Raw genomic sequence first — 22,146 nt, 5'->3', positions numbered from 1 at the left:
CAGTTTTGGGACAGGATGTCAACATTCCACCCCAGCTGCAGTGTCCAGACTCATTTTAAGCTGCAGTTACAAGTAAGAAATCAAGTGCAATAACCAACTAAAACTTCCCTCCTGTTGTTGCAGAGTTTGCTCATGGAAAGAAACAAACAATTGTTCAGGTTGCAATTATTCATTATTTATGAAATAAATAAAAAAGCCAATAGTGAAGTTTCAGCACCTTCTGGGGGGGACTCCACAGGTTAAGAATTACAGCCACAGCACATGTGATCTATCTTACCAATTTGCAATGCATTATTAATTAACTCCTACAAGCCATCCTGGCCCCCAGGCCTGTCTTGCTGAGAGTCTGACCCGGGCCAGCAAATGCAGCACATGGGGGGCACGGGAGCCCCAGACCTGTCATGGTTTAAATCCAAAGGGCCTGTTTATCTGCCATGTTGCCCCTATATAATATATCACTGAAATCCATCATCACAATTCTGGAACACAGAGTAAAAGCAGCAGTTCAGGCCCCAAGGATGCTCACACCTCTCTGTTCTTGAAGTCAGGAGAAATTCGCTCTTGTGGTCAGCTGAGCCACAGCTGAATATTTTCAGAAATCTACTGAGTTGAGTCTTGGCATCGTTGTGGGCTATTCCAATGTTATTGCAGGAGTTCCGTGGTTCTTCCAAGTTTTCTTTTTGTAGTCTGCAACTGCATTTCCTGCTTGTTCCTCAGGTCCATGCTGCTTTTGGGTAACTGTAGAGCTAACGGGGTCAAAACAAAGACCATAATTAACTACTTTATGGGCTCTAGAATCTGTCTTCCACACATGCACTTTTCAGCAAAGAAGGGACTTTGGAGGGCACAGAATATCCTCCAGGAAAAAGCATCAGTAATGTTTTAAGAGTTGCTACTCTGACATCAGTAGCCACTGTCTAATAGATGATGGGGTGACACTGCACAGTAGCTCATAGTTTAGTATGAAAAATATCTGCTGGGTGTGTGGTTTAGGTGGGGTTACTCAAATTCAGCTTTGTTTTTAGAGCTAGGGAAAGCGGGACACTGAGCAACTGAGTTGCATTGTGCCCACTGTGTTAATGCAGCTGATAATCCCCAAAATAATGAGAATAACATTTCAGGCAGTAGCAACAAGTCTGCCTCAAAAATTATCTAAAAACTGGGACCTAAAGCATCCAGATCAGCAAAAGAAAAGCAGTTTATAAGAGAGAACTATAGCCCTCTTAGAAATAGTACCAGGGAAAGGAACAGGCCTGGGGTTCTGCCGTGGCACTAGGTGGCAACAGAGGTACAGATTAGAAACAATGAGACTGGCTTGTGTGGTGCTGTCACCCTCCCCGATGGGCTCATGTCAGGGTGCTGTGAGTGTAGAGGCTCACTGCTGTCACCTACCCTGCCGGGACGGCCCTGCTCCACCACGCACTCGGCCTCCTGCTGCAAACTCTCCTCCTCTTCCTCTTCCCTCTGGCGCTGCTGCTGCTCCTGTTGGTGTGAGCGACGCTCTGTCAGCTGGGCACAGAGGGGACAGGGCTGTCACAGCGAGACAGGACACAGACCTGGCACCCCAGCAGCTGGGTGCAGCCCTGGCACGCGTGCCGTACCTGCGCCTGCAGCTCCTGCCTGCGCGCTGCCTTCAGCTCCTCCTCCCGCACCTTCTCTCGCCTCGTCAGCTCTTTGGCCTCTTCCAGCTCTTTAATCAGCTGCTCACGATACTTTATAGACTCTTCTTGGGCTCGTCTGTTTAACTCCATCTTCTCTTGGATCTGGCGCTGTCTGACTGCAAGGACCTTCATGAAGTGAAATTGAGGCAGAAGATAAGAAAAGGGCCAGCCTTAGAACTCAGTGCAGATGGTTCAACAGTTCTCAGAAAAATGTACCAGACAAGCGGAAAAATTCTGCCCCAGGTGCTGAAGGCTGTAACCCGGTGGAAGGTTACAGCTGGAGGGATGGCTTCATCGAACCAAGAGAGACAGCTCATCAAAAAAGGTCATCACCTCACTCATCAGGCGATCTCTGGCCTTCTTCTCCCTTTCCCACTCTGCTTCCCTCTTCTCCCACACTTTTTTAGCTTCTTCTCTAAAGGAGAGAAGAAGAATTATCTCTTAGGTCACTACTTACAGTCAAAAAAAACCCCAAGCACAGACAAGCTACGATGTCCAGTCTGTAGGGGCACGCTGACACCTACCACGGTACCCGGCACAGGGAATGAAGGGCAGAGCTCAGTTCCACTAGAACTTCTTCTACAACTGCACAGTCAACCAGACACTGCGTCCTAACGATCACTTTCAAAGCCCATTTAACAAACAGAGTTCTGCCAACCAGGCAGGAATGTTCAGCACATACGGTCTCTTTAGCTGATGCTCAGAGGTGGGCAGACCCACCTAAAAATCATCTGCAGCTCTGCCTCCCTCTCCTTTTCTAGCTGGAGCTGTTCCTCGATGACACGTTTCATCCAGGCAACATCTGCCACAGCTCGTTCTCGTCGCGCAGACTCGCGGCGCTGATCCTCACCTTCTTTCTCGAGGATGGCTAATAAGATTTGCCTGTCTGTCTCCTTGAAAAAAACCCACAAGGTTAACAACTATCCAACAGGCTTCCAGCCTGTGTGCAGGGCTGCTCTCTACACATTATTGGTGATGGTGTCAGGATGTGTGCTCAGCCACACACCCAGTTTGCCACCTTCTCCCCTGTCTTTTTGCCCCAGCCCTGCTCACATGCTTAAAGGGGTTTCCTCGCTAATTCTCTGTAGGCAGCAGAGGCAGACACATAAACAAAACACAAAGAACAAGTTTCTTCAGCATGCAGTATCTATAACATATAAATCAAGGGGTGCTTTCTCTTACCAGCTCCTCCTGTATCTGCTGGGCTCGTCTCCTTAACTGGGCATCGCACTGGTGCCTCAAAAAGCGACTGAAAAGAAAGACAACAACAACAACAACATTCAAAATTACTCTAAAGCTCAATGTTGTTATATGCCAGCACTCAGGAAGCTCCATCTATGACAAGATAACTTACAGGCAACAGAAGTATCTGCTACCGCTAACATGAACAACAAGAAGTAACAGCACCAATTCATTTGCTCAGTGGCTGTTCTGGGCACTTCCATCAAATAAATATTTACAACCCACCGCTGCTATCTGGAATATCTCCTTGTGCCACAAGTACCATTGCAAACACAGGAACCAATCCTATCTAAGCCCTGCTGAAATAAGCTACAGTCCATCTCATACCCAAGCTCTTTCTTCTTTCGGTGCTCTTCCATTTGTTTCCTTTCTTCTTCCAAGTTCTCCAGCTCCCACCGCTGCTTTAATAAATTATCTTGTTCTTTTTTCAGCTTCGTTGCCTAAAAGGAAGAAACAACCACCAGAAAGAATACATCCGAGAGCAAGGACACCACAGAGAGAGCCTGTGTACCAGGGTCTGGATCCCGTTCTGCTCCTCTGCAAGCAGTAAATATTCCACACGAATTTAATTCATGTCTCAGTAGCTCACAGCTCAAGAGTCACTGCGAGGAGCTCCAGCAGTCTACATGATGAACAGAAATTATGTCACAACTTTGTTCCAGATTTTATCTAGTGGAAAGCTGGAGGGAAGAGGTCAGGTCAGTGTTGCTGTATTTCCCAGTGAAGCAATGAATTTCCCTCTAAAATGAGGAGAAACTAAAGATTACCTCTGCCTCCTGTAATTTCAGTTCTTCTATTTGTTGAAGCAACGCCTCCGCTTGCTTCTTCTCTTCCAGCCGGCGCTTCTCTTCCTCTTGTCTCATTCTTTCCAGCGCTTCCCTTCGCGCAATCTCATATTCATTTTCATAACGTTTTTTCTTTTCAAGTTCAGTTACTTCTTGCTATCCAAGCCAAAAGACAACAGGGAATTTAGTCTTAGACTAATGCAAAGAAACAGCCTCTGGCTCAGGAAATCCACCAATCAAACTCCTGCAAGCTGAGACATACTGGGAAAATATGGAACAAAATACATCAGGAAGGACAAAAGACAAAAAGCACAAGGACAAAGGAAAACTGTCCACTGAACCCTGCCTGAAAATGGTTATCAGTCACACCGTGCATCTCAGGAGCCTGCCCGAGTGCTCAGGAACACCAGGGCGACCTCAGCGTACCTCAGGTTTTTGCATTAGCTGATCACCCCAAGCCTCCAGCACCTGCTTCCTGTGCAGCTCCGACTCTACCTGCAAACAACAGATGCCATCAGTGCCAGAGACTGTTCTGTCTCCTGGGATCTACTGGAATCTCTGGAGCAATATCTGGCCCAGCCATGGCCCTGAAGTCCCAGCAGGACCTGCCTCTGCAGAGCTGGGCTCATTTGGGGGTCCTGGGTGCCCCCCTGGTCCCAAGCTCAGGGTCAGTGGCACGTGTCAGTTCCAGGAAACACTGTGGTGACACTGACCCCAGAGCTGTGACAGCCAGAGCAGCAGGTCGGCAGAATAAAGAATATGGAAGTGCTGTGGACATGGCAGATACAGCTTTAAAAACAACCTGAGATATTTACATCACGAGCACTGAAAATCTGCACTGAGTCAAAACAGATTTCTGCCTCTTTTTGAAAAATACTAGCTTTGAGGGGACTTCTTACACACTTACGCCAATGTTTTTTCTTTGACTTTTGCTTATCAGAACAAGTGCTGTGATTCAAGATGAACAACAGTGGATATAGTAGATATACGATGACTTTTTAATTAAAATGTAGTTTAATAAGTGCAAGGCAGCAGAGACTAAAAAGAAAATAACCTCACCTCCCGGAGCTCAGTGTTGTTTTTCTTCTGGTGCTCGTCCAGCAGCTGCTCAGCAACCTGGAGAGTTGGATTACGCCGGAATGTGGAAGAATTAGAGATATCAAACCCTCCCGAGGCGGCGATTAGTTACCCCAGCAAGCGGAATTTGCACAGTCAAGGCAAGGAAGTGGCCTTGCCCGCCCGGTCACCGGGGCGGCCGTACGAGCCCGGGAGGCCCCGCCGCTCCTCTCACCTTCCTCCTCCGCTCCTCCCGGCCCGCCCGCGGCTCCTCGTTCCGCCGCCGCATCCCGGCGAGCTCGTCCCCGCGGCCCCGCCGCCGCTCCCGCAGCTCCGCCGCCAGCGCCTCCCGCTCCTCGGCCAGCAGCCGCCGCAGCCGCTCCCGCCGCTCCTCCAGCCGCAACGCCGCCTCCTCCGCCTCCCGCCGCACCGCTGCCGAGCTGCCGCACACCCCGGCGTGTCAGGGGCAGCGGCCGCCGGACCCCCGGGCCCGGCCCGGCCTCCCTTCCCGGGCCCTGTACCTGGGCGGGAGGGCGCGGGGCGCGCTCCACCGCGCCTGCCTGGAGCAGCAAATGGCGGCCTGGGCGAAGGAGCGGCTGACCCGTTCCCACTGCTGCCGGTTCCGCGCCTCCAGCTCCCGGCGCCGCTCGGCGGCCCAGCGCTCCGGGGCCCGGCCCCGCGCCGCCCAGCGCAGCGCCATGGCCCGCTCCCACTGGCCGCCGCCCGTCGTCATGGCAACGCCGCCGGCCGCTACGGGCGCCGCCGAGGGACACGCCGCGACGAGCTTCGCGGGACGGGAATCGGCGGCCGCTCCCCGCGGAGTTCGTCTCGCACCGAACTCCAACCGGGCCGCGGTGACCGGGGACGTGCTGAGGGCCGGAGTGGCGGAGAGAGGGGTGGCGGCCGGCGGTCCCTGGTGTGTGTCACCGCTGGCGACAGGCGGCTACGGCCTCGTGCCAGCGCGCCATGTGCGAGCCCGAGATCGGTATCGCCGCACGACCTGTTTGTCCCGAACAACCGGTAAAAACACTGCATTTGAGGCCCCTGAAACCGGTAAATCCCCTCCCTCCGCTCCCGACCCGTCTCCCCGCACCGCCCGGGCGGAGCCGGGTGTAGTTCCCCCCGCGCTGGGGTCCGGGCTGGTTTGTTTTCCCGGGACGCGTGAACTGAACCATCTGCTCCCGATTAAAAATTTATCTCCCCTAAATGATTAATAGCCACCAGGCAGGAACTCGGCACCTGGCCAGAGGCAGAACGTCCGGAGCGCGACCGAGACGGTGTCAACAACCGCGGCGGGGGATGCTCCGGTTTCCGCCCCCGCTGCCGGGGCACGGCTCGCGGGTGCCCGCGCGGCCTTGGCCAGGCCAGGGCTGAGCCGCGCTGCTTCCGGGCCGCAGCAGACCGTGAACCGGGGTGGGACGGGCAGCCTCCTCCTGTGCCCAAACCAGCCCTCCCCGCCGGCCGGGCCCGGGCTATGGGGATGGCGGGGGAACCGGTACCGGGGCTCAGGGAGAGCCTGGCCCCGCCCACCGACACTGGCTCCGCCCATCAGTGCTGCGATAGCACCGCCCCCGCCTCACCTTAGGGCCCGCTCCCACACTCCGATTGGCGGATAGGCGTGTGGGCGGTGCGCTGCCATTGGTTGAAGCGGCGGGGGCGGGGCGCGCTGGTAGCGCGCTGCCGGGTCGGGCGGCGGGGCTGATGCCGGTGCGGAACCGGAGCGGAACCGGAGCAGGCAGAGCGGGGCTATGGCGCTGCTGCTGGAACATGAGTTCAAGGCGCTGCCGGCCGACAAGCAGATCGAGACACTGCCCTTCTTGGAGGCCGTGGCGCACTTGCCGCCCTTCTTCGGTGAGCCCAGGCCGGCCCGCTGCGGGGACGGGAGCTGCGGCAGGGCCGGCCCGGTACCGATCCCGCCGCCGCGTCCAGCCGAGGCCTTCAGCACGCTGAGCGCCTTCGGGCCTCGCCGGCCCGGGTAGCCCCTCCCCAGTCCTGGGTGCTCCCTCCGGTGCGGGGTGCTGACTTTTGGGGTCCCCCGGTGCTGGGCTGTTCCTCCATCCCCGGTCGGTGCTGGTCCCCGGGCCGGGCTGCTCCCGGTGCCTGGTACCCCCCGGGGCAGTAGCTTGGCGGGGCCGCGATTGCATCAAGGTCCCGTCAAACCCGCTGAGCAGCCCGGTTGGGAAACGTTCTGCTGCCCCCACACCCCGGCAGAGCCACCGACGCTGCGGCGGGGCCAAGCTGCCTGCCCCGGGGCACCCCGGCAGCACTCAGGGCTGGTCCGTGGGTCCCACTCGTGGCTACTCACCCCGCGTCTTGGCCAGGGCAGGTGCTGCAGGGGTCATGGGTGGGTGCTGGTGCGGCTGCCTTGGTGCCATGATGGCCTGTGCCGTCCTGCTGCCCTCCACAATGTCAGCTATTGTGTGACGGCTTGGTGGCAGGGCAGGACAAGGGCTGCCTGCCTGGGGACAGGCAGAGAGGATCCTGTGTCCATCGTGCTGCTCCAGACTGTCACACTGGGGCCATGTCCCAGACCAGGGTGATCACAGGGTCACCGGCAGGATGGGGACGGGGGCAGAGCTCCGTGTACAATACCCAGAGAGCCCTTTGCTGGCAGGTGTCTCGATGCCTTGGCTATGGTTAAGGTGAAACCTCTTGGTTACAGCTCAGGACTTTGTGGTGTCTCCTGTGTCCCCTAAAGACTAATTGTCCTACCTCCATGTCTCCACAGATTGCCTGGGGACTCCCATAGTCTACTCACCGGTCAAGGCAGACCTGACTGGAAATATCAAGGTAGGAAGTGGCACAGAAAAGCTCAGGGGGGGAGTTTCTCAGCAGAGATGCTGTGGGTTTGGAGAGGCAAGAGCCAAAGGTGTCTAAAAGGGCTTTTCTTTCCATGGGGGCTTTTTGGTTCAGTGGTGGCACATCTCGGTGTGTTTATTAACAAGGCTCCCTGGTGAAAGCACCGTTTAGCAGCCGCAGTGCTCACTGCAGACACCACGTCTCACCGTGTCCATGAACGCCAGCTCAGCTGCTCTCTGGTGCCGCCCGATGCTGCTCTGCCCAGCAGCTCCTGGGAGCCAACCCCCCTTCTCTGCCCCCAGAAAATCCGGGCGGTTTACGACTCCAACCCCAGCAAGTTCAAAACGCTGCAGAACATCCTGGAGGCGGAGAAGGAGATGCACGGTTCAGCCTGGCCCAAGACCGGCGCGACGCTGGCGCTGATGTGGTTGAAAAGGTGACTCACGGTGTCACTGCTCTGGGCTGCATCCTGGCACACAGGGAGCCCATCAGATGCCGACCAGAGTCTCGTCTGGCTGGGGCAGTGTGTGGTGCTGCGTTTTGGGGAGCACAGCCCAGTACACTGGCTGCATCAGCTCTGCGAGGGGGGGTGTGCTGGCAGGGCTGTGGATTTTTGGGGGGACCTGGATGCACCACACTCAGGGGGGTGCCCAGCTGTGGGCTGGGAAGCTGCATCTCCTTCCCCACACCAACATCTCTGTGCTTCTCCCAGGGGACTGAAGTTCATGCTGGTGTTGCTGCAGAGCATCTCTGATGGTGAGCGGGATGAGGAGCATCCAAACCTCATCCGAGTGAATGCCATGAAGGCTTATGAGATCGCACTGAAGAAATACCATGGCTGGATGCTGCAGAAGCTCTTCATGGTGAGTGTTCACATCTCCATGGAGGAAAGCAGCTTTTCTTTAAGTCCAGATGCCCCGAAAAGTGATGTGTTTTAGAAGAATAGGGCTTGGAAACATGGGAAGCTGCTGATCTGTTTTGAGCAGTATTTCCAGGAGATTCTCTCTGTGCGTTCCTCCTTCTCTGAGGGTCCAGCCACCACCCTCAAGGTTGTTCCCATATGTCCTATTTGGGATGCCGTGGGGTCTCTGGACGCTCCAAAGTGCATGGGAACCACCCAAATGAGGGTCCTGCATGTGGGATACAGAGGATTTGGGGTTTGTGGAAGTCTTACAGCTTTTTCCCCTTTTTCATAGGGGTCAGTCTATGCTCTTCCGTACAAATCAGATTTGCTGAAGGCATTAGAGAAGGGTAAAGAAGTCAAAGAAGAGGAAAGCATAGAGAAGATTCATCAATTTCTCTCGAAGGCCACCCCCATACTGGATGCGATTTATGAGATGTACACAAAGATGAATGCCGAGCTGACCTACAAAGCCTAAGGCTCGCACGAGACTGGCAGGGCTTAAATAAAGTGTGGCGGGTGCTACCTGTGTCTTAATCACTGAGGCAGCTGGGGCTGCTCCAGGCTCTCAGTCAACTTTTGATTCTCGTCTGGATGTGCAGTGGATAACCTATTTTCTAAAATAATAATAATAATAATAATAATAGTTTTCTATTGAGAATACAGCAATAAAACAATTGTACCCCGTGTCATCACAGGATTTCCCAAGCTTTTGTGCTAAAGAGGAAAAACAAGTCTTTCTAGTCCTAACTGCCAGGTTTATGGCTACCACGGTGTGGGGAATGAAGCGTGGCCGGCGGCAGCGTCTCACCGATGCTGCCTTGGCTCTGCCCTGACTCTCGGACAGCACCGCTGTGCCCGGACCCGCCGTGTGCCCCATACCGCTCGTCCACTGATCGGCACCTGGGAAAGAAACGTCCCAAATGATGCCGGCAGCGCCTGTGGCGGAGGAGCCGATGACTTCCCCGGGTGATCCCAACTCCTCCAGCGCCTGCATGGGAGCAAGAACCACCCCCCCTGCTGGGATAGCTGTGGGGGGTGAAGCTGGGAGACTGTCCTGATGTGGTGACTGTGGAACACGAGTTGCCTTATTAACCAACTGCCTTATGTGCTGCTGAGCTCCGTGCTGGCAGGACAGAGAAGCAAAGTTTAATAAAAACTCATGGTAACCTTGGCCTGGGTGGTTCTTTGCGGGGGCTGGTTCTAGGGGAGCTGTTTTGGGGAGGGTGTTCTGGGACTTGCTCCTGGGGAGGCTGTTTCAGGGAGGGATTTTGGGGAGGCTTTTCCTGGTGGGGAGCGGCTGTTTTGGGGGGAGTTTTGGGGGCTATTCCTTGTGGGGTCTGTACCAGGAAGGTTGTTCTGGGGGGACTTGTTCTGGGGCTCTTTCAGGGAGGGTGTTTTAGGGACTTGTTCCTCGGGGGTCCGCTTTAGGGAGAGTGTTTTTAGGTCGTTCCTGGGAGGGTATTTTGGGTCTCGTTTTCGGGAGGGTGTTTTGGGGCTTGTTTTTGGAGGGTATTGGGTGTGGGGGCTGTTTCGGGAAGGGCGTTCCGGGGCCGTGCCGGTGCCCGTGTGCCGGCAGGAGCGGAGGGGGCGGGCGGGGGCCGCTCCCGCAGGCGGGTCCCAGTGCCGCCCGCCCCCGCAGCCGGCCGGGGAGGGGCCGCTGTCCGGGACGGGCCCCGCGGCCACTCGGAGGCGCCGGAGCCAGAGGGACCCTTCGCGGGACGTGCCGAGGTACAGACGGGCGGGGCGGGGGGGGCGCAAAAACGGGGGCGGCACGATCGTGGAGGCGGCGGGGCTGGGACGTGGGGACCAGGGCAGGATGGAGCCCCCGGAGCAGGACATGGAGACTGGGACAGGATGGAGCCACCAGAATGGGGACGGGGCTGTGGGTTGTGCTAGGCAATGCAGGGCCCAGCCCCACGGGATCCCCTGGCACTGCGGGTGTCCTGACTTGCCTGGCCAATTTGGGGGCTCGGCGCTGCGAGGGTGAGGTACCAGGTGTGTTCTCATGGGGGCTTTGGGGCAGGGGTTACCAATGGCTTTGAAGTTCATCTGTTGGACCATGACGTTCGTGGCTCTTGCCTAGGTCAGCGTGGTCCTGGCGGTGCGGTTTAGTCTGCAAGGTGATGGGTTAATTCCGGATGAGCGTTTCCAGTGGGGTTGAACTTAAACACAATGTGGTTTCAGTGATTCACTCCTACCCGGAGCCCGCCGTGCTTTAGTTTGAGGAACGCTTTAATATGGCAAAATCTGCACCACCCGCTAATGGGGCACCCTCCCTGCCGCCTGCCCAGGGCACGTCCCTGCACGTCCCCATGTCGGTGCCGGCAGCTGTGCCCCCGTGGTGGGGTAGAGTGGGGGGATAACTGGGGATACTCGTCTGGCTGGGAGGTAACTTGGTGGAAAGCTGGGGAAAGGTGGGACTGTGCATGGAGGGGTGAGCAGGAGGGTTTGTGTTGGATGTGAGAGCCGGGGCCGTGCCAGCAAGCCTTGGTGCATGGTGAGCCGTGTCTTGACTCATTTATTCCATGGGATGAGGAAGTCTGAAAAATAAAAACCCAAATAACTAACAAGCCAAATAAAACCCCATTGACAGCACCTTTCCTGGCAGCCGCTGCATCTGTGGGAGCACAGGGCTGATGGCACCGGCCAGCGAGCCTGTCATTTCCGACACGAGCCTCCTGCTCCCGGCCCCACCTGCCCTTTCCACTTGTCCCCTCACTTCTGCCCTGCATGTCCCTGGGCTCTGGCCTCTTGAGCATCCCCAGGTCCACCTGTCACCTGGCTGAGTCTCTCAGCTGAGTCCCCAGCCACTTCCTACAGGTAACAGTGTCCTGTGCCGGTGACTCCCTGGCTCTGCCCTGCCCTCCAGCCATATATTACAGCCTGTGCCGTGCTTGGGCTTTTCCCTAAAGCTCAGCCTGTCCTGAGGCTGGGATTCCAAGCACAGCTGAGGAATAGGGTGTTCTGTCTCCATGAACGGGCCATGGGGTTGGTATGCTCAGCAAACCCCTCTTCTCCTTTATCCGAGGGCAAATCGGCTGTGCAGGGGCCCATGTTTGCCCGGGGGCAGGGTGTGGGACCTGTGGCCTTTGGCAGGTGCTTGTGGAATTTCTGGCAGAGAGGGTGATGGCGGGAAAGGCAGCACGGAGGAGAAACTGTGTCGGCTTAGTGGCTCACCCCATGTCTCCCAGGCCTGTGGCTTCCCTGCTGGGTGTCCCCCGCAGTGGCAGGGAGGAGGGGACCACTGCCTCAGGACCCCCTCCTGCAGGGGGCTGTTTGCAGCCCTTGTTCCCTGCATCTGGGGAGCACCATGTCCCCTGCCGTGGGGCTGCCATGGGCGGCTGTGGGACACGCTGCCTAATTAGAAGCACATTATCCAGCAGAGCTCCCTGCCTGCCCTAGGAGGGCCCAGCCTGCCATTATGGCTTGTTGTACAGAGCTGCAGCCCAGCAGAAAATGATACGTTTCCAGGCTGCTTTTTCTGTCCCGAGACCCGCCGGGAGGGCTGAGCTCCCCAGAGGCCGGAGCTGGGCTGAGCCGTAATGCCGCTGTGTTTCACAGGTGTGTTTTGGTGGAAAGCGGGGCTGGGGGACAGCCCAGGGTCACTCACCTGCCTGGCTGTGCCCCTGCCAGCGCTGCCAGCCCCTGGGGACCTGGCGGCAGGGCACAGTGGTGCCCATAGCACAGTGCTTTGCTCTGCATGCTGGTTAGCACAGCTCCCCTGCAGCCCCATCTCCCTCTGGGCAACCTAAACCCATAATTTCTTGTCCTAACCACCGCTCCTGCCCTCCCGCGGGCTGCAGCCCCCCGTGCCACATCCATCCCCCTCCTGGTGTCCAGCGTGGCTGTGCTGACACCACAGGCACCCACAGCCGGGTCCCACCGAGCCCCCCAGGGCTGTGGCAGTGGAGGGACATCAGGGACCAGCCTTGGCCCTGCTCCCAGCCCGCTGCGGTGGCAGCTCCCGGCTGTGGGGTGTATCCCAGGAATGTTTTCTTTCCTTGGGCGGCAGATGGGAGTGCACAGGGTCTGCTCTGTGCGCTGTCCTGGGCTGCACCCAACCCGACCGCAGTGGGGAGAGGCAGCGGGGCCGGGCTCGCCAGCACCCGTTACGGCTGCGTTTTGAAGCCGGCAGCACTGCAGCCAGTGGGGGCTCCACAGACACGAGGGGTCCCCACAGCTGGGTAGGTGGGTGCCGAGGAGAACTGGGGCAGGCAGGACCAGCTGGGAGACCCTGGGCAGTGTGGGGGCATGATGCTCTGTGGGAGGGGACGGGGTTGTTTGGGGGTGACGCTGGGTTTTCCTCTGCCAGGTCTCCTGCTGTCGTGGAAGAAGCTGGGGATCGTAGCCACCCCACTGGCCAGGGAGCATGGCAGATGCCGAAGACCCCCCGCGCGCCCTTGGTAGTGATGCTGGGGAGGGCCCAGGAGATGATGGGTCCCTCCAGAATGACTCCTTCCCACTCTCCTCGCTGGCCAACCTGTTTGAGAGCGAGGACACCCCGTCCCCCGCTGAGGCAGCGCGGGGTCCCCCTGGTGCTGGGGATGGAAAGCAAAACCTCCGCATGAAATTCCATGGGGCTTTTCGGAAAGGTGCCCCGAAGCCCATGGAGCTGCTGGAGGCCACCATCTATGAGTCGTCCGTGGTCCCTGCGCCCAAGAAAGCCCCCATGGACTCGCTCTTCGACTATGGCACCTACCGCCACCACCCCAGTGAGAACAAGCGCTGGCGCAGGAGGGTTGTGGAGTGAGTACGGCGATGCCCGTGCACCCCGGTGCCGGCGGGAGTGATGGGTGGGGGGTCCACCGGGTGCAGCACTGTGGGGATACCTGACAGCTGGGGATGGAGACAGACCCCCATGGTACTTTGGGGTGCTTTGGGCAGGGGTGCCAGGCACAGAGGGCAACTCCTGGCCACCCTGGGCTGTGTCGTGCTGTGGGTCTGCAGCCCCCCGGTGCCATGGGGCCAGGATCCTGTCACCCCTTCCTCCTTACCGGTGCCGTGAAAGAAGCTCTGTGTGCCCGGCCGCTCCCCTGGCCGGTGCGGGCGTCTGGCTCCCCGGCATGAAAGGGCTTTTCAGGAGGGCCTCCGCCCTCCCTGCGCCAGGAAAACGGAGCCGGGGGGGCAGCCCACAGCCGATTACACAATGTCTCTCTGTGCTGGGCACCTGGGGCGGCCGCCGTGGCCCCCAGCCACGGTCCCCACCCCAGGGGTGCAGCCGGGCTCGGGGCAGTGGGGTGTCCCTATGCCCCAGTGGGAGCTCAGTCCCCTGGGCGGTCAGGGGGGCAGGTGGGTGGGGGGACTGGGATGCCCCATGTGCCCCCAGCCCCAGAGATCCCAGCTGGGGCAGCTACTGTCCCTATGCCCCTCCATTCCCAATGCCAGCCGGTTGTCCCCAGCCCATACCCCTGTCACCAACTGCTCCAACCGGTCTGACTTTGCCTGCAGTGCTGGCACGTGGCTGAACCCGTGTGCTGTCCCTGCCAGGGGGCACGGCTGGGGCCCAAAACACTGCAGCACCCAGACAGGAGCTGTCAAGGTGCCTGCTGGCCTTTGTGGGTGATACTGGGAGCACTGGGCTGCTGTGGGTGGGGAGGCTGCCCCATGGGTGACCCCGGGTGGGGATCCCTGTGCATTTTGCTGGCAGCTGAGCAGCCCCAAGCTCATTGCAGAGGTGGGAAACTGAGGCAGCAGCTCCAGTCCCCAGCGCTGGTGGTTCTCCTGCAGGAAGCAGGCACCGGGCGGGAAGGGTCCGGCTCCCAACCCACCCCCCGTCCTCAAGGTCTTCAACAGACCCATCCTCTTCGACATTGTGTCCCGGGGATCCCCAGCTGGCCTGGATGGGCTCCTCTCCTTCCTCCTCACCCACAAGAAACGTCTCACAGATGAGGAGTTTCGAGGTGAGGACCTGGCCCTGCCCTGGGGCCCCTGTGGCACTGGGGCCGTGCTGTGCCACTGGTTGTCCCCATGGGGATGGTGATGCATAGGGAGCTGTTGTGGGGGTGGGGGGCTGGGCCCCCCATGGCCAGGGGGCTTGCCCTGGCCCCCTTCAGCACCATCTGCTCCCAGAGCCCTCTACGGGGAAGACCTGCCTGCCCAAGGCGCTGCTCAACTTGAGTGGGGGCAGGAACGACACCATCCCCATCCTCCTTGACATCGCCGAGAAAACGGGCAACATGCGGGAGTTCATCAACTCGCCCTTCAGAGACGTCTACTACCGAGGTGGGGGCGCGTGGGGCCACTGCCAGCTTTACCTGGGCATGGGGACCGCGGGGACATTTGGGGACCAGAGCAGCGAGGATCCTGGGGAGGATGGAGGATGCTGGAGGGTTTGGGGACCAGAGCAGCGAGGACCCTGGGGAGGCTGGAGGCTCAGGGGGAGCTTGGGGAATGGAGCAAAGGTACCCTGGGAAGGTCGGGGACCCAGGGGAGGCCACAGGGCAAGGTGGGGGCTGACGGTGGCTGGTGGCACAGGTCAGACAGCCCTGCACATCGCCATCGAGCGCCGCTGCAAGCACTACGTGGAGCTGCTGGTGGAGAAGGGTGCGGATGTGCACGCCCAGGCTCGCGGCCGCTTCTTCCAACCCAAGGATGAGGGTGGCTACTTCTATTTCGGTGAGTGGGGAGGGAGCTGGTGGGTCACCCAGGGGGACTGAGTGAGCCCCAGGGATGTCCCCATGGTGGGGTGAGCATGACATGCATCCCGCTGATGTACTGTCCCCGCAGGTGAGCTGCCCCTCTCGCTGGCCGCCTGCACCAACCAGCCCCACATCGTGCACTACCTGACGGAGAACGGGCACAAGCAGGCGGACCTGCGGCGCCAGGACTCCCGCGGCAACACCGTGCTGCATGCCCTGGTCGCCATCGCTGACAACACCCGCGAGAACACCAAGTTCGTCACCAAGATGTACGACCTGCTCCTTGTCAAGTGCGCCAAGCTCTTCCCCGACACCAACCTGGAGGTGCTGCTCAACAATGACGGCCTCTCCCCGCTCATGATGGCTGCCAAGACTGGCAAGATTGGGGTACGGTGACCCCCCAGGCTGCAATCCATCTGTCCTTTCCACACTGGCTGCAAGGGCTGAGCCCTGTCACAGTCGATGCATGTCCCAGCCAGCAGTGACCTGCATGGCTTCTCTCTGCAGATGCTGTTGAACACCCAGATGTGCAGCCTATTAACCTGCCTAATTAACCCTCACTGCATTCCGCTCCTTCCCTAATTAACCCCAGGCCCTTGGCACATCCCTTCCTTTCCCCTGACTTGCCCTCATCCTTCCATGGTGCGGGCATAGGGGGTGTTAAAAAAGCAGAAGCTGCAACATCCCAGGTGAGCTGTCCCCCCCGGCAGATCTTCCAGCACATCATCCGGCGGGAGATCACAGACGAGGACGCCCGGCACCTCTCGCGGAAATTCAAGGACTGGGCGTACGGCCCCGTCTACTCCTCCCTCTACGACCTCTCCTCACTGGACACCTGCGGGGAAGAGGTGTCCGTGCTGGAGATCCTTGTCTACAACAGCAAGATTGAGGTGTGCAGGGGCTTGGGGGGGCTGGAAGGGGCTGGAGAGAGGCCATGAGGCTGGGTCCCCATTGACAGTGCCCATGTGCCACCAGAACCGCCATGAGATGTTGGCCGTGGAGCCCATCAATGAACTGCTGCGTGACAAGTGGCGCAAGTTCGGGGCTGTCTCCTTCTACATCAGCGTGGTCTCCTACCTCTGCGCCATGGTCATCTTCACCCTCGTCGCCTACTACCGCCCCATGGAAGGGCCCGTGAGTCCTGCAGCACAACCCCATTCCCAGCACCCTCTGGCAGGGGGTTTGTGGGGTCTCTGCCCCCAGCCCAGCCTGCCCGTGGTGGTGGAGCAGCTCAGCTCTGTCCTTTCCCTGCAGCCCCCCTACCCGTACACCACCACCGTCGACTACCTGCGCCTGGCCGGGGAGATCATCACCCTTCTCACCGGCATCCTCTTCTTCTTCACAAACGTCAGTGTGGTGAGGTGGGGGGGTCCTCCCATGGGAAGGCTGAGCCCTTGTGGTCTCCACACAAGGAGCGACTCGAGGGCAACAGCCCTGTGTCCCGAAGCATCAGCCCCTGCTGAGATGCCCCCCCGACACCAGCAACCTGCCAAGCAGGGACTTGCTCCCCCCGGCCTCTCCAACCTCTCCCTCTCTTCCGCAGATCAAAGATCTGTTCATGAAGAAATGCCCAGGCGTGAACTCCTTCTTCATAGATGGCTCCTTCCAGCTACTCTAGTAAGTGGGGAACCCCCAGGGTCCCCTGAGCCACAGCATCCCCGGGTTTGTGAGGGGCAGCAGCTGGTGGGGTCTGTTGGTGCAGAGTCTGACCCCAGCTCTCCTCCAGCTTCATCTACTCGGTGCTGGTGATCGTCACGGCAGGGCTGTACCTGGGTGGCATTGAGGCATACTTGGCTGTCATGGTCTTCGCGCTGGTCCTGGGCTGGATGAATGCACTGTACTTCACACGAGGGCTCAAGCTGACGGGGACCTACAGCATCATGATCCAGAAGGTCTGGTGAGGTGGGGGGGTCTTCCCCTTCCCAGCAGAAGGTCCTCCTATGGATGTGTGGCCCAAAAGCAGGGTCCTCCTTGCTTTCTTGAGGGTTTCTTGTGGCTCAGCTGTGCCCCACTCCCAGCCCGGCCATCCCTGCAGCATGGCAGGGCAATGGTGCCCCGGCACACAGCTGGGTGCTGTGGTCCAGCACATCTCACACCCTCTCCGTCACTTGCAGATCCTCTTCAAAGACCTTTTTCGCTTCCTTCTGGTCTACTTGCTCTTCATGATCGGCTACGCATCAGGTAGGTGCCTGGCTGCTGAGCTGGGGCTCAGGGGGAAGACATGGCACGTCATGGTTGGGCAGAGACTGTGGAGTCCCCGCTCCATCCAACCCACGTGGGCTCAGTTTCTGCCTCCTCCTGCAGTGGAGAGGGAAGGAGGTTCAGCCAGCATGGAGCTGCTGGGGGGCCCACTGTGGACCTTGTCCTTGCCACTGCCCCTGCGGACATGCCACTCCCATCCCTCTTCCCCCAGCTCTGGTGTCCCTCCTCAACCCGTGTCCCAGCAGCGAGTCCTGCAGCCAGGAGCAGCCCAACTGCTCAGTGCCCACCTACCCCTCCTGCCGGGACAGCCAGACCTTCAGCACCTTCCTGCTCGACCTCTTCAAGCTCACCATTGGCATGGGCGACCTGGAGATGCTGGAGAGTGCCAAGTACCCCGGCGTCTTCATCATCCTCCTTGTCACCTACATCATCCTCACCTTTGTGCTCCTCCTCAACATGCTCATCGCCCTCATGGGTGAGACCGTGGGCCAAGTCTCCAAGGAGAGCAAACACATCTGGAAGCTGCAGGTACCAGCACCCCAGGAGCTGCACTGCAGCACGCCAGCCTCCATCAAAGCAGCACCACCTGGGCAAGGGACACCCGTGTCTCTGTCCCCAGGTGGCTGAGGGGTCCCTGCTGTCCCTGGCAGTGGGCCACCACCATCCTGGACATCGAGCGCTCCTTCCCGGTGTTCCTGCGAAAAGCATTCCGGTCGGGGGAAATGGTGACCGTGGGGAAGGGCACCGACGGGACGCCTGACCGCCGCTGGTGCTTCAGGTAAAGGCAGGTGCCCTGGTGATCCCTGGCGAGCAGCTGAGCCTATCCCACTGCAGCAAACAGCATTTCAAGGTGTTGGCACCATGCATTCCTTTGCTGGGTAGTTTGTACTGATCTGGAGCCAGGAAGCATTGCCAATGCTGGGATGGTGGCAGGGATGCAGGAGCTGCCACTCTGGCTCCCTGTGCAACCCCTTCCCCACAGAGTGGACGAGGTGAATTGGTCGCACTGGAACCAGAACCTGGGCATCATCAGCGAGGACCCTGGCAAGAGCGACACGTACCAGTACTATGGATTCTCCCACACCGTGGGCCGGCTGCGGAGAGGTGAGTGTGGTGCTGCAGGCTGGGAGTGTCCCTCAGGATGCTGTCTGCAGCCTCCGATATGCTCCTGGAGCAGATTGGCTTTGGGGACCGGGTGGCACAGGGCTGAGCAGGGAGGGGGAGCTGCCGGAGACTCCTATCTGAGACAAACTCCTGCCATCTCTGCAGATCGCTGGTCGACGGTGGTGCCACGCGTGGTGGAGCTCAACAAGAGCTGCCAGCCGGAGGAGGTGGTGGTGCCACTGGGGACCGTGGGCACGGCAGAGGCGCGGGAGCGGCGGCACGGCCAGGCCTCCGGCTCCCCACTCTAGCACAGCAGTGCTGGAGCCAGCAGACTCTGCCCCGGCCCCTGGCGCAGCCGGGGGAATCGGCGACTGGGCTGGGCTGAACGGTGCTTGTGGGCTCCTCAGGGATTTGTGCAACCTCTGTCCCATTCTGGTGGGTGTCCAGCCTGGTCGGGGGCCCTGGCCCTCTCCCGGCAGTGCTGGGGGTCTCAGCTCGCACAGATGTGCTCCAACACTGTTGCTTCACTTTGCCGAGCCGGGGCTGTTGGCCGTGCCGTGCCAGGAACCTCTGCCATGGGCAGGGAGGGGGAAGCATGGCCCCTCTGCACACCAAGGCCAATGGTTTTTGCCATACATTTTTGCACAAGATTTATACGACTATTTATTTAGTAAATAAAAAAGTAAATTTAGACTGACCTGCCACCGCCGTCTCCTCCTGGCTTTGGCTGGTTTCAGGTGTGAGCGCGTCGCTGCAGGCAGGTCTGCAGGTGGGAGGCAGGAGCAGCGCAGGGCTGCGGGACGGGGTATGGTGCATGGTGCGGTGAGTGGCTGCGGTGTACAGGTGCGGTACATGGCTGCCTTGCAGGGCTGCGGTGCGTGGCTGTGGTTCAGGGCCACGGTGCAGGGCCGGGGCAGCCGGCGCTCCCCGTTGCCGCCGGAGGGCAGCACACACCGCGCCGTGCGGCGGCAACGAGCCCGGGCGGGGGAGCGGAGCCGCATCGGGGCGGACAGGGGGACTGCGGCCGAGCTGGGCACCCACCCATCTTAGCCATTCCATCTTATCTCATCCTCATCCCGTTATCCCATGCCCATCCCTGTCCCGCCATATCCTGTCCCATTACCCCATCCCATTATCCCATCCTATCCCATTATCCCATCATCCCATTCCCATCCTATCATATCCCATTGTAACCCATTATCCCATCCCCTTATTCCATCATATTCCATCACATTATCTCATCATATCCCATTGCATTATCCTATCATATCCCATCTCCTTATCCCATCCCCTTATCCCATCATATCCCATCCCCTTATCCCATCACATCCCATTCCCTTATCCCATCATATCCCATCACATTATCCCATCATATCTGATCCCCTTATCTCATCCCCATCCCATTCCCTCCTATCCCACCTCATCCCACCTCTTTAGCCACGATGCTTCTTTTCTACTCATCTCCACCACAGCCACCTGCGACAGTACAGTTTCCTTTTGCAGCTGGATGTTGTGTAGGTCCAAAGGAGAGATTTGGGTGGGCACCAGCGGCATGGTGACATGGTGGCAGAGACCCTGGCGAGGGCCCTGCAGGCAGCCCAGCTCACTAAGCAAATGATATAGCAGAAAAGGGGACACTTCATCTTCAAACTCGATTACTCGCCGTTAGCTTTAACTGCACTGTCTCCGTTTAAATGTGATTTACATATATCTCTCATATTGTGGTTTAAGTATTTCCCCAGGGTGAGGGAATGAATAAGTTTCATTATCACTACTTAGGAGAGGCTGAGGTTTCAGCTCTCAGCTTGTGCTGCATAATCGAATGAGGAGCTGAGCTGGCTCCTGCTTTCATGCCGGCTGTTGTTTGAGAATGATAAACTTTGTTTTTGCCCATCCAGGCGCCACCAGACCTGGGGGCACAGGCTGGGGGAAGCCTTCGTATGGGGCTTGGTCACCTGGTGTGCTGGAAATGGGTGCTGTGCCGGCAATGGTTGCTGGGCTGGAGATGGGTGCTGTGCTGGAGATGGGTGCTGTGCTGCAGCTGCCCCCGGCTATGACACTGGAGTTGGAATTTTTCCAGCATAATTGGAAATAAACCATTTGTCTTTGGCCCTTCTACACCCTGCCCTGTAAGGCCTGAACTGTTGCAGAGGCAAGGGCACCACGGGGGCTGCCCGGTTTGGGGTGCTTGGGCATGGTCTCCTCCCACCCCCCACTGCCCTGCCAACAATGACAAACCCAACAAAGGGAAGAGAAAAGCACTTGTCATCCAGAATGCGGAGTGCGGAAGCAAATTTATTTTTAGATAAATCTGAAGCTTAATTTGTGAAGCTAATATCAATCAAAATGAGAGATGGGTTTTTTTAAGTCCTTTTGCAGCCGTGCAATTTATACTGCCTGTCTCTTCTCCTCACTCGCAAACGGCAAAGGCGGCCGCTAAGTTGAATATCAGCCTCACGCACACCTGCCTTAGAAATTATTATTCTTTTAATAGGAAGATATTTGCAGACTAGAAACAGCCTCATTTCCCCAGCGCATATCCCCAGCATACTGGTGCTGTATCCCACCAGTGCGTGGAAGTGCTGTGGGTGGCGGTGGCTTTGCCATGGGTGCCAGGAGGCATCTCAGGGGTCCCTGCCCCATCTCCGGATGGTGTCTGCAAGCATTTTGGGTCCCATGGGCTCACCTGTGCCCACTGAAGCCAGCACTGCAGCAGTCCTGGATGGAGGCAGGTGCCCGCCAAGGAGGGACCTATTTATTTTGGATTACACATTTGAAGTCTTCCTGTGCAGGGTGAAATCTCCAAGAGGGAGCTATCTGAGGGGACAATTAACCTGCTAAATAATAAAAAACCCCGTGCACCTCCTAATGAAATGTAATGGCTTGGAGACTGGCAAGATGGATCGCGCCATCGCCCCCAGCCGCTCGCCCTGATTGATGGTGATGTGGGAAGCACATTGGAGGCAGCGCTAACGAATCCCCCTCCCAGGGCACCGGGAATGGAGCAGTTTCTCTCGGGGCTGCCAGTGGGGCTCCTTGCACGGGGCAGCCCTGGCCTCAGTGAGGTCCCCGCTTTGGTAGCCCCCAAAGCCCTGGGGGAGCTCTGGGTCAGGGGACAGCAGGGACACCCCCAGCCATGCCATGGCTGCCACCGGCACTGCCACCCCTGCCCAATGCAGCAGGACCCCCCTCCAGCACCACTTCGAGCACCGCCATGCTTCAGCTTCATGTTTCTTTTGCTGTGGCATCTTTTTAACGACAAAGATCTAAGCAAATCTTTTCCTTCAGTCGATCTCATTTTAACATGCCGGCAGGCAACGGCATCCTACCCCCACCTAGTAACATTAACCTCTGTGAAAATTCCCTTTTGTCCTAATTTCTCTTTGTTCCCTGGATCGGCTGTCACGCCGCTCGCTGCCGGTGACGGAGCGGTCCCCTCCTGGCACGCCATAAATATCGGCAGAACTGCGCACGCCGTGGCTACAGCAAGAGAGCAAACGAGACAAATGGAGCCGTGGTCCCCGGCTGCGGCCGTGGGGCGGCTCCAGGCATGTGGCTGCGTGGCCATGTCCCTGTCCCTGTCCTCATCCCTGGCAGAGCTGTGAGGAGCAGCAGCCTCCCTCCCCGGCTGGATAACGGCTGCCATATGTCACCGTGGGCTGGGGAGACGCACCCTCCACCGAGCGCTATTTGGGATTTAATACTATTATCCTAATGCAACCAGCTCATTGTTGGGGCTGGGAAGCTGCCGCTGG

The 22,146-nt window shown here is 58.5% G+C and overlaps 3 protein-coding genes across 4 annotated transcripts; 2 read left to right on the top strand and 1 right to left on the bottom strand.

The window, feature by feature from the left end:
* Positions 1-177: 177 nt before the first annotated feature.
* TCHP (trichoplein keratin filament binding) lies at positions 178-5,444 on the bottom strand (the record flags this gene model as incomplete). Of its 2 annotated transcripts, none has more annotated exons than XM_080355432.1 (12): positions 178-746; positions 1,393-1,509; positions 1,602-1,787; positions 1,995-2,076; positions 2,382-2,554; positions 2,844-2,910; positions 3,231-3,343; positions 3,671-3,844; positions 4,115-4,183; positions 4,748-4,804; positions 4,980-5,184; positions 5,266-5,444. In XM_080355432.1, 12 exons carry the CDS (start codon positions 5,442-5,444, stop codon positions 714-716), a joined length of 1,455 nt encoding a protein of 484 aa, XP_080211558.1. In that variant the 3' UTR covers positions 178-713. The 2 variants fall into 2 exon arrangements, with proteins under 2 accessions (XP_080211558.1, XP_080211559.1); XM_080355433.1 differs by having other exon boundaries at positions 1,393-1,482.
* Positions 5,445-6,492: 1,048 nt separating this feature from the next.
* GLTP (glycolipid transfer protein) lies at positions 6,493-8,950 on the top strand (the record flags this gene model as incomplete). The annotated part of the gene is made up of 5 exons (XM_080355398.1): positions 6,493-6,595; positions 7,473-7,534; positions 7,846-7,979; positions 8,256-8,406; positions 8,740-8,950. The coding sequence occupies 5 exons, from the start codon at positions 6,493-6,495 to the stop codon at positions 8,920-8,922; spliced, it is 633 nt and encodes a 210-aa protein (XP_080211524.1). The 3' UTR covers positions 8,923-8,950.
* Positions 8,951-12,816: 3,866 nt separating this feature from the next.
* On the top strand, positions 12,817-18,699 carry TRPV4 (transient receptor potential cation channel subfamily V member 4; the record flags this gene model as incomplete). Its single annotated transcript, XM_080355333.1, has 15 exons — positions 12,817-13,193; positions 14,175-14,347; positions 14,517-14,669; positions 14,922-15,062; positions 15,174-15,472; positions 15,796-15,975; positions 16,061-16,219; positions 16,340-16,432; positions 16,629-16,702; positions 16,812-16,977; positions 17,200-17,266; positions 17,499-17,815; positions 17,938-18,065; positions 18,270-18,391; positions 18,557-18,699. The coding sequence occupies 15 exons, from the start codon at positions 12,817-12,819 to the stop codon at positions 18,697-18,699; spliced, it is 2,592 nt and encodes an 863-aa protein (XP_080211459.1).
* Positions 18,700-22,146: the final 3,447 nt, after the last annotated feature.

The sequence above is a fragment of the Nesoenas mayeri genome (genome assembly GCF_963082525.1).
Source record: "Nesoenas mayeri genome assembly, chromosome: 17".
Lineage (NCBI taxonomy): Eukaryota > Metazoa > Chordata > Aves > Columbiformes > Columbidae > Nesoenas > Nesoenas mayeri.
Note: the sequence above shows the minus strand (reverse complement) of the source record. Positions and strands in the feature narration are given on the sequence as shown.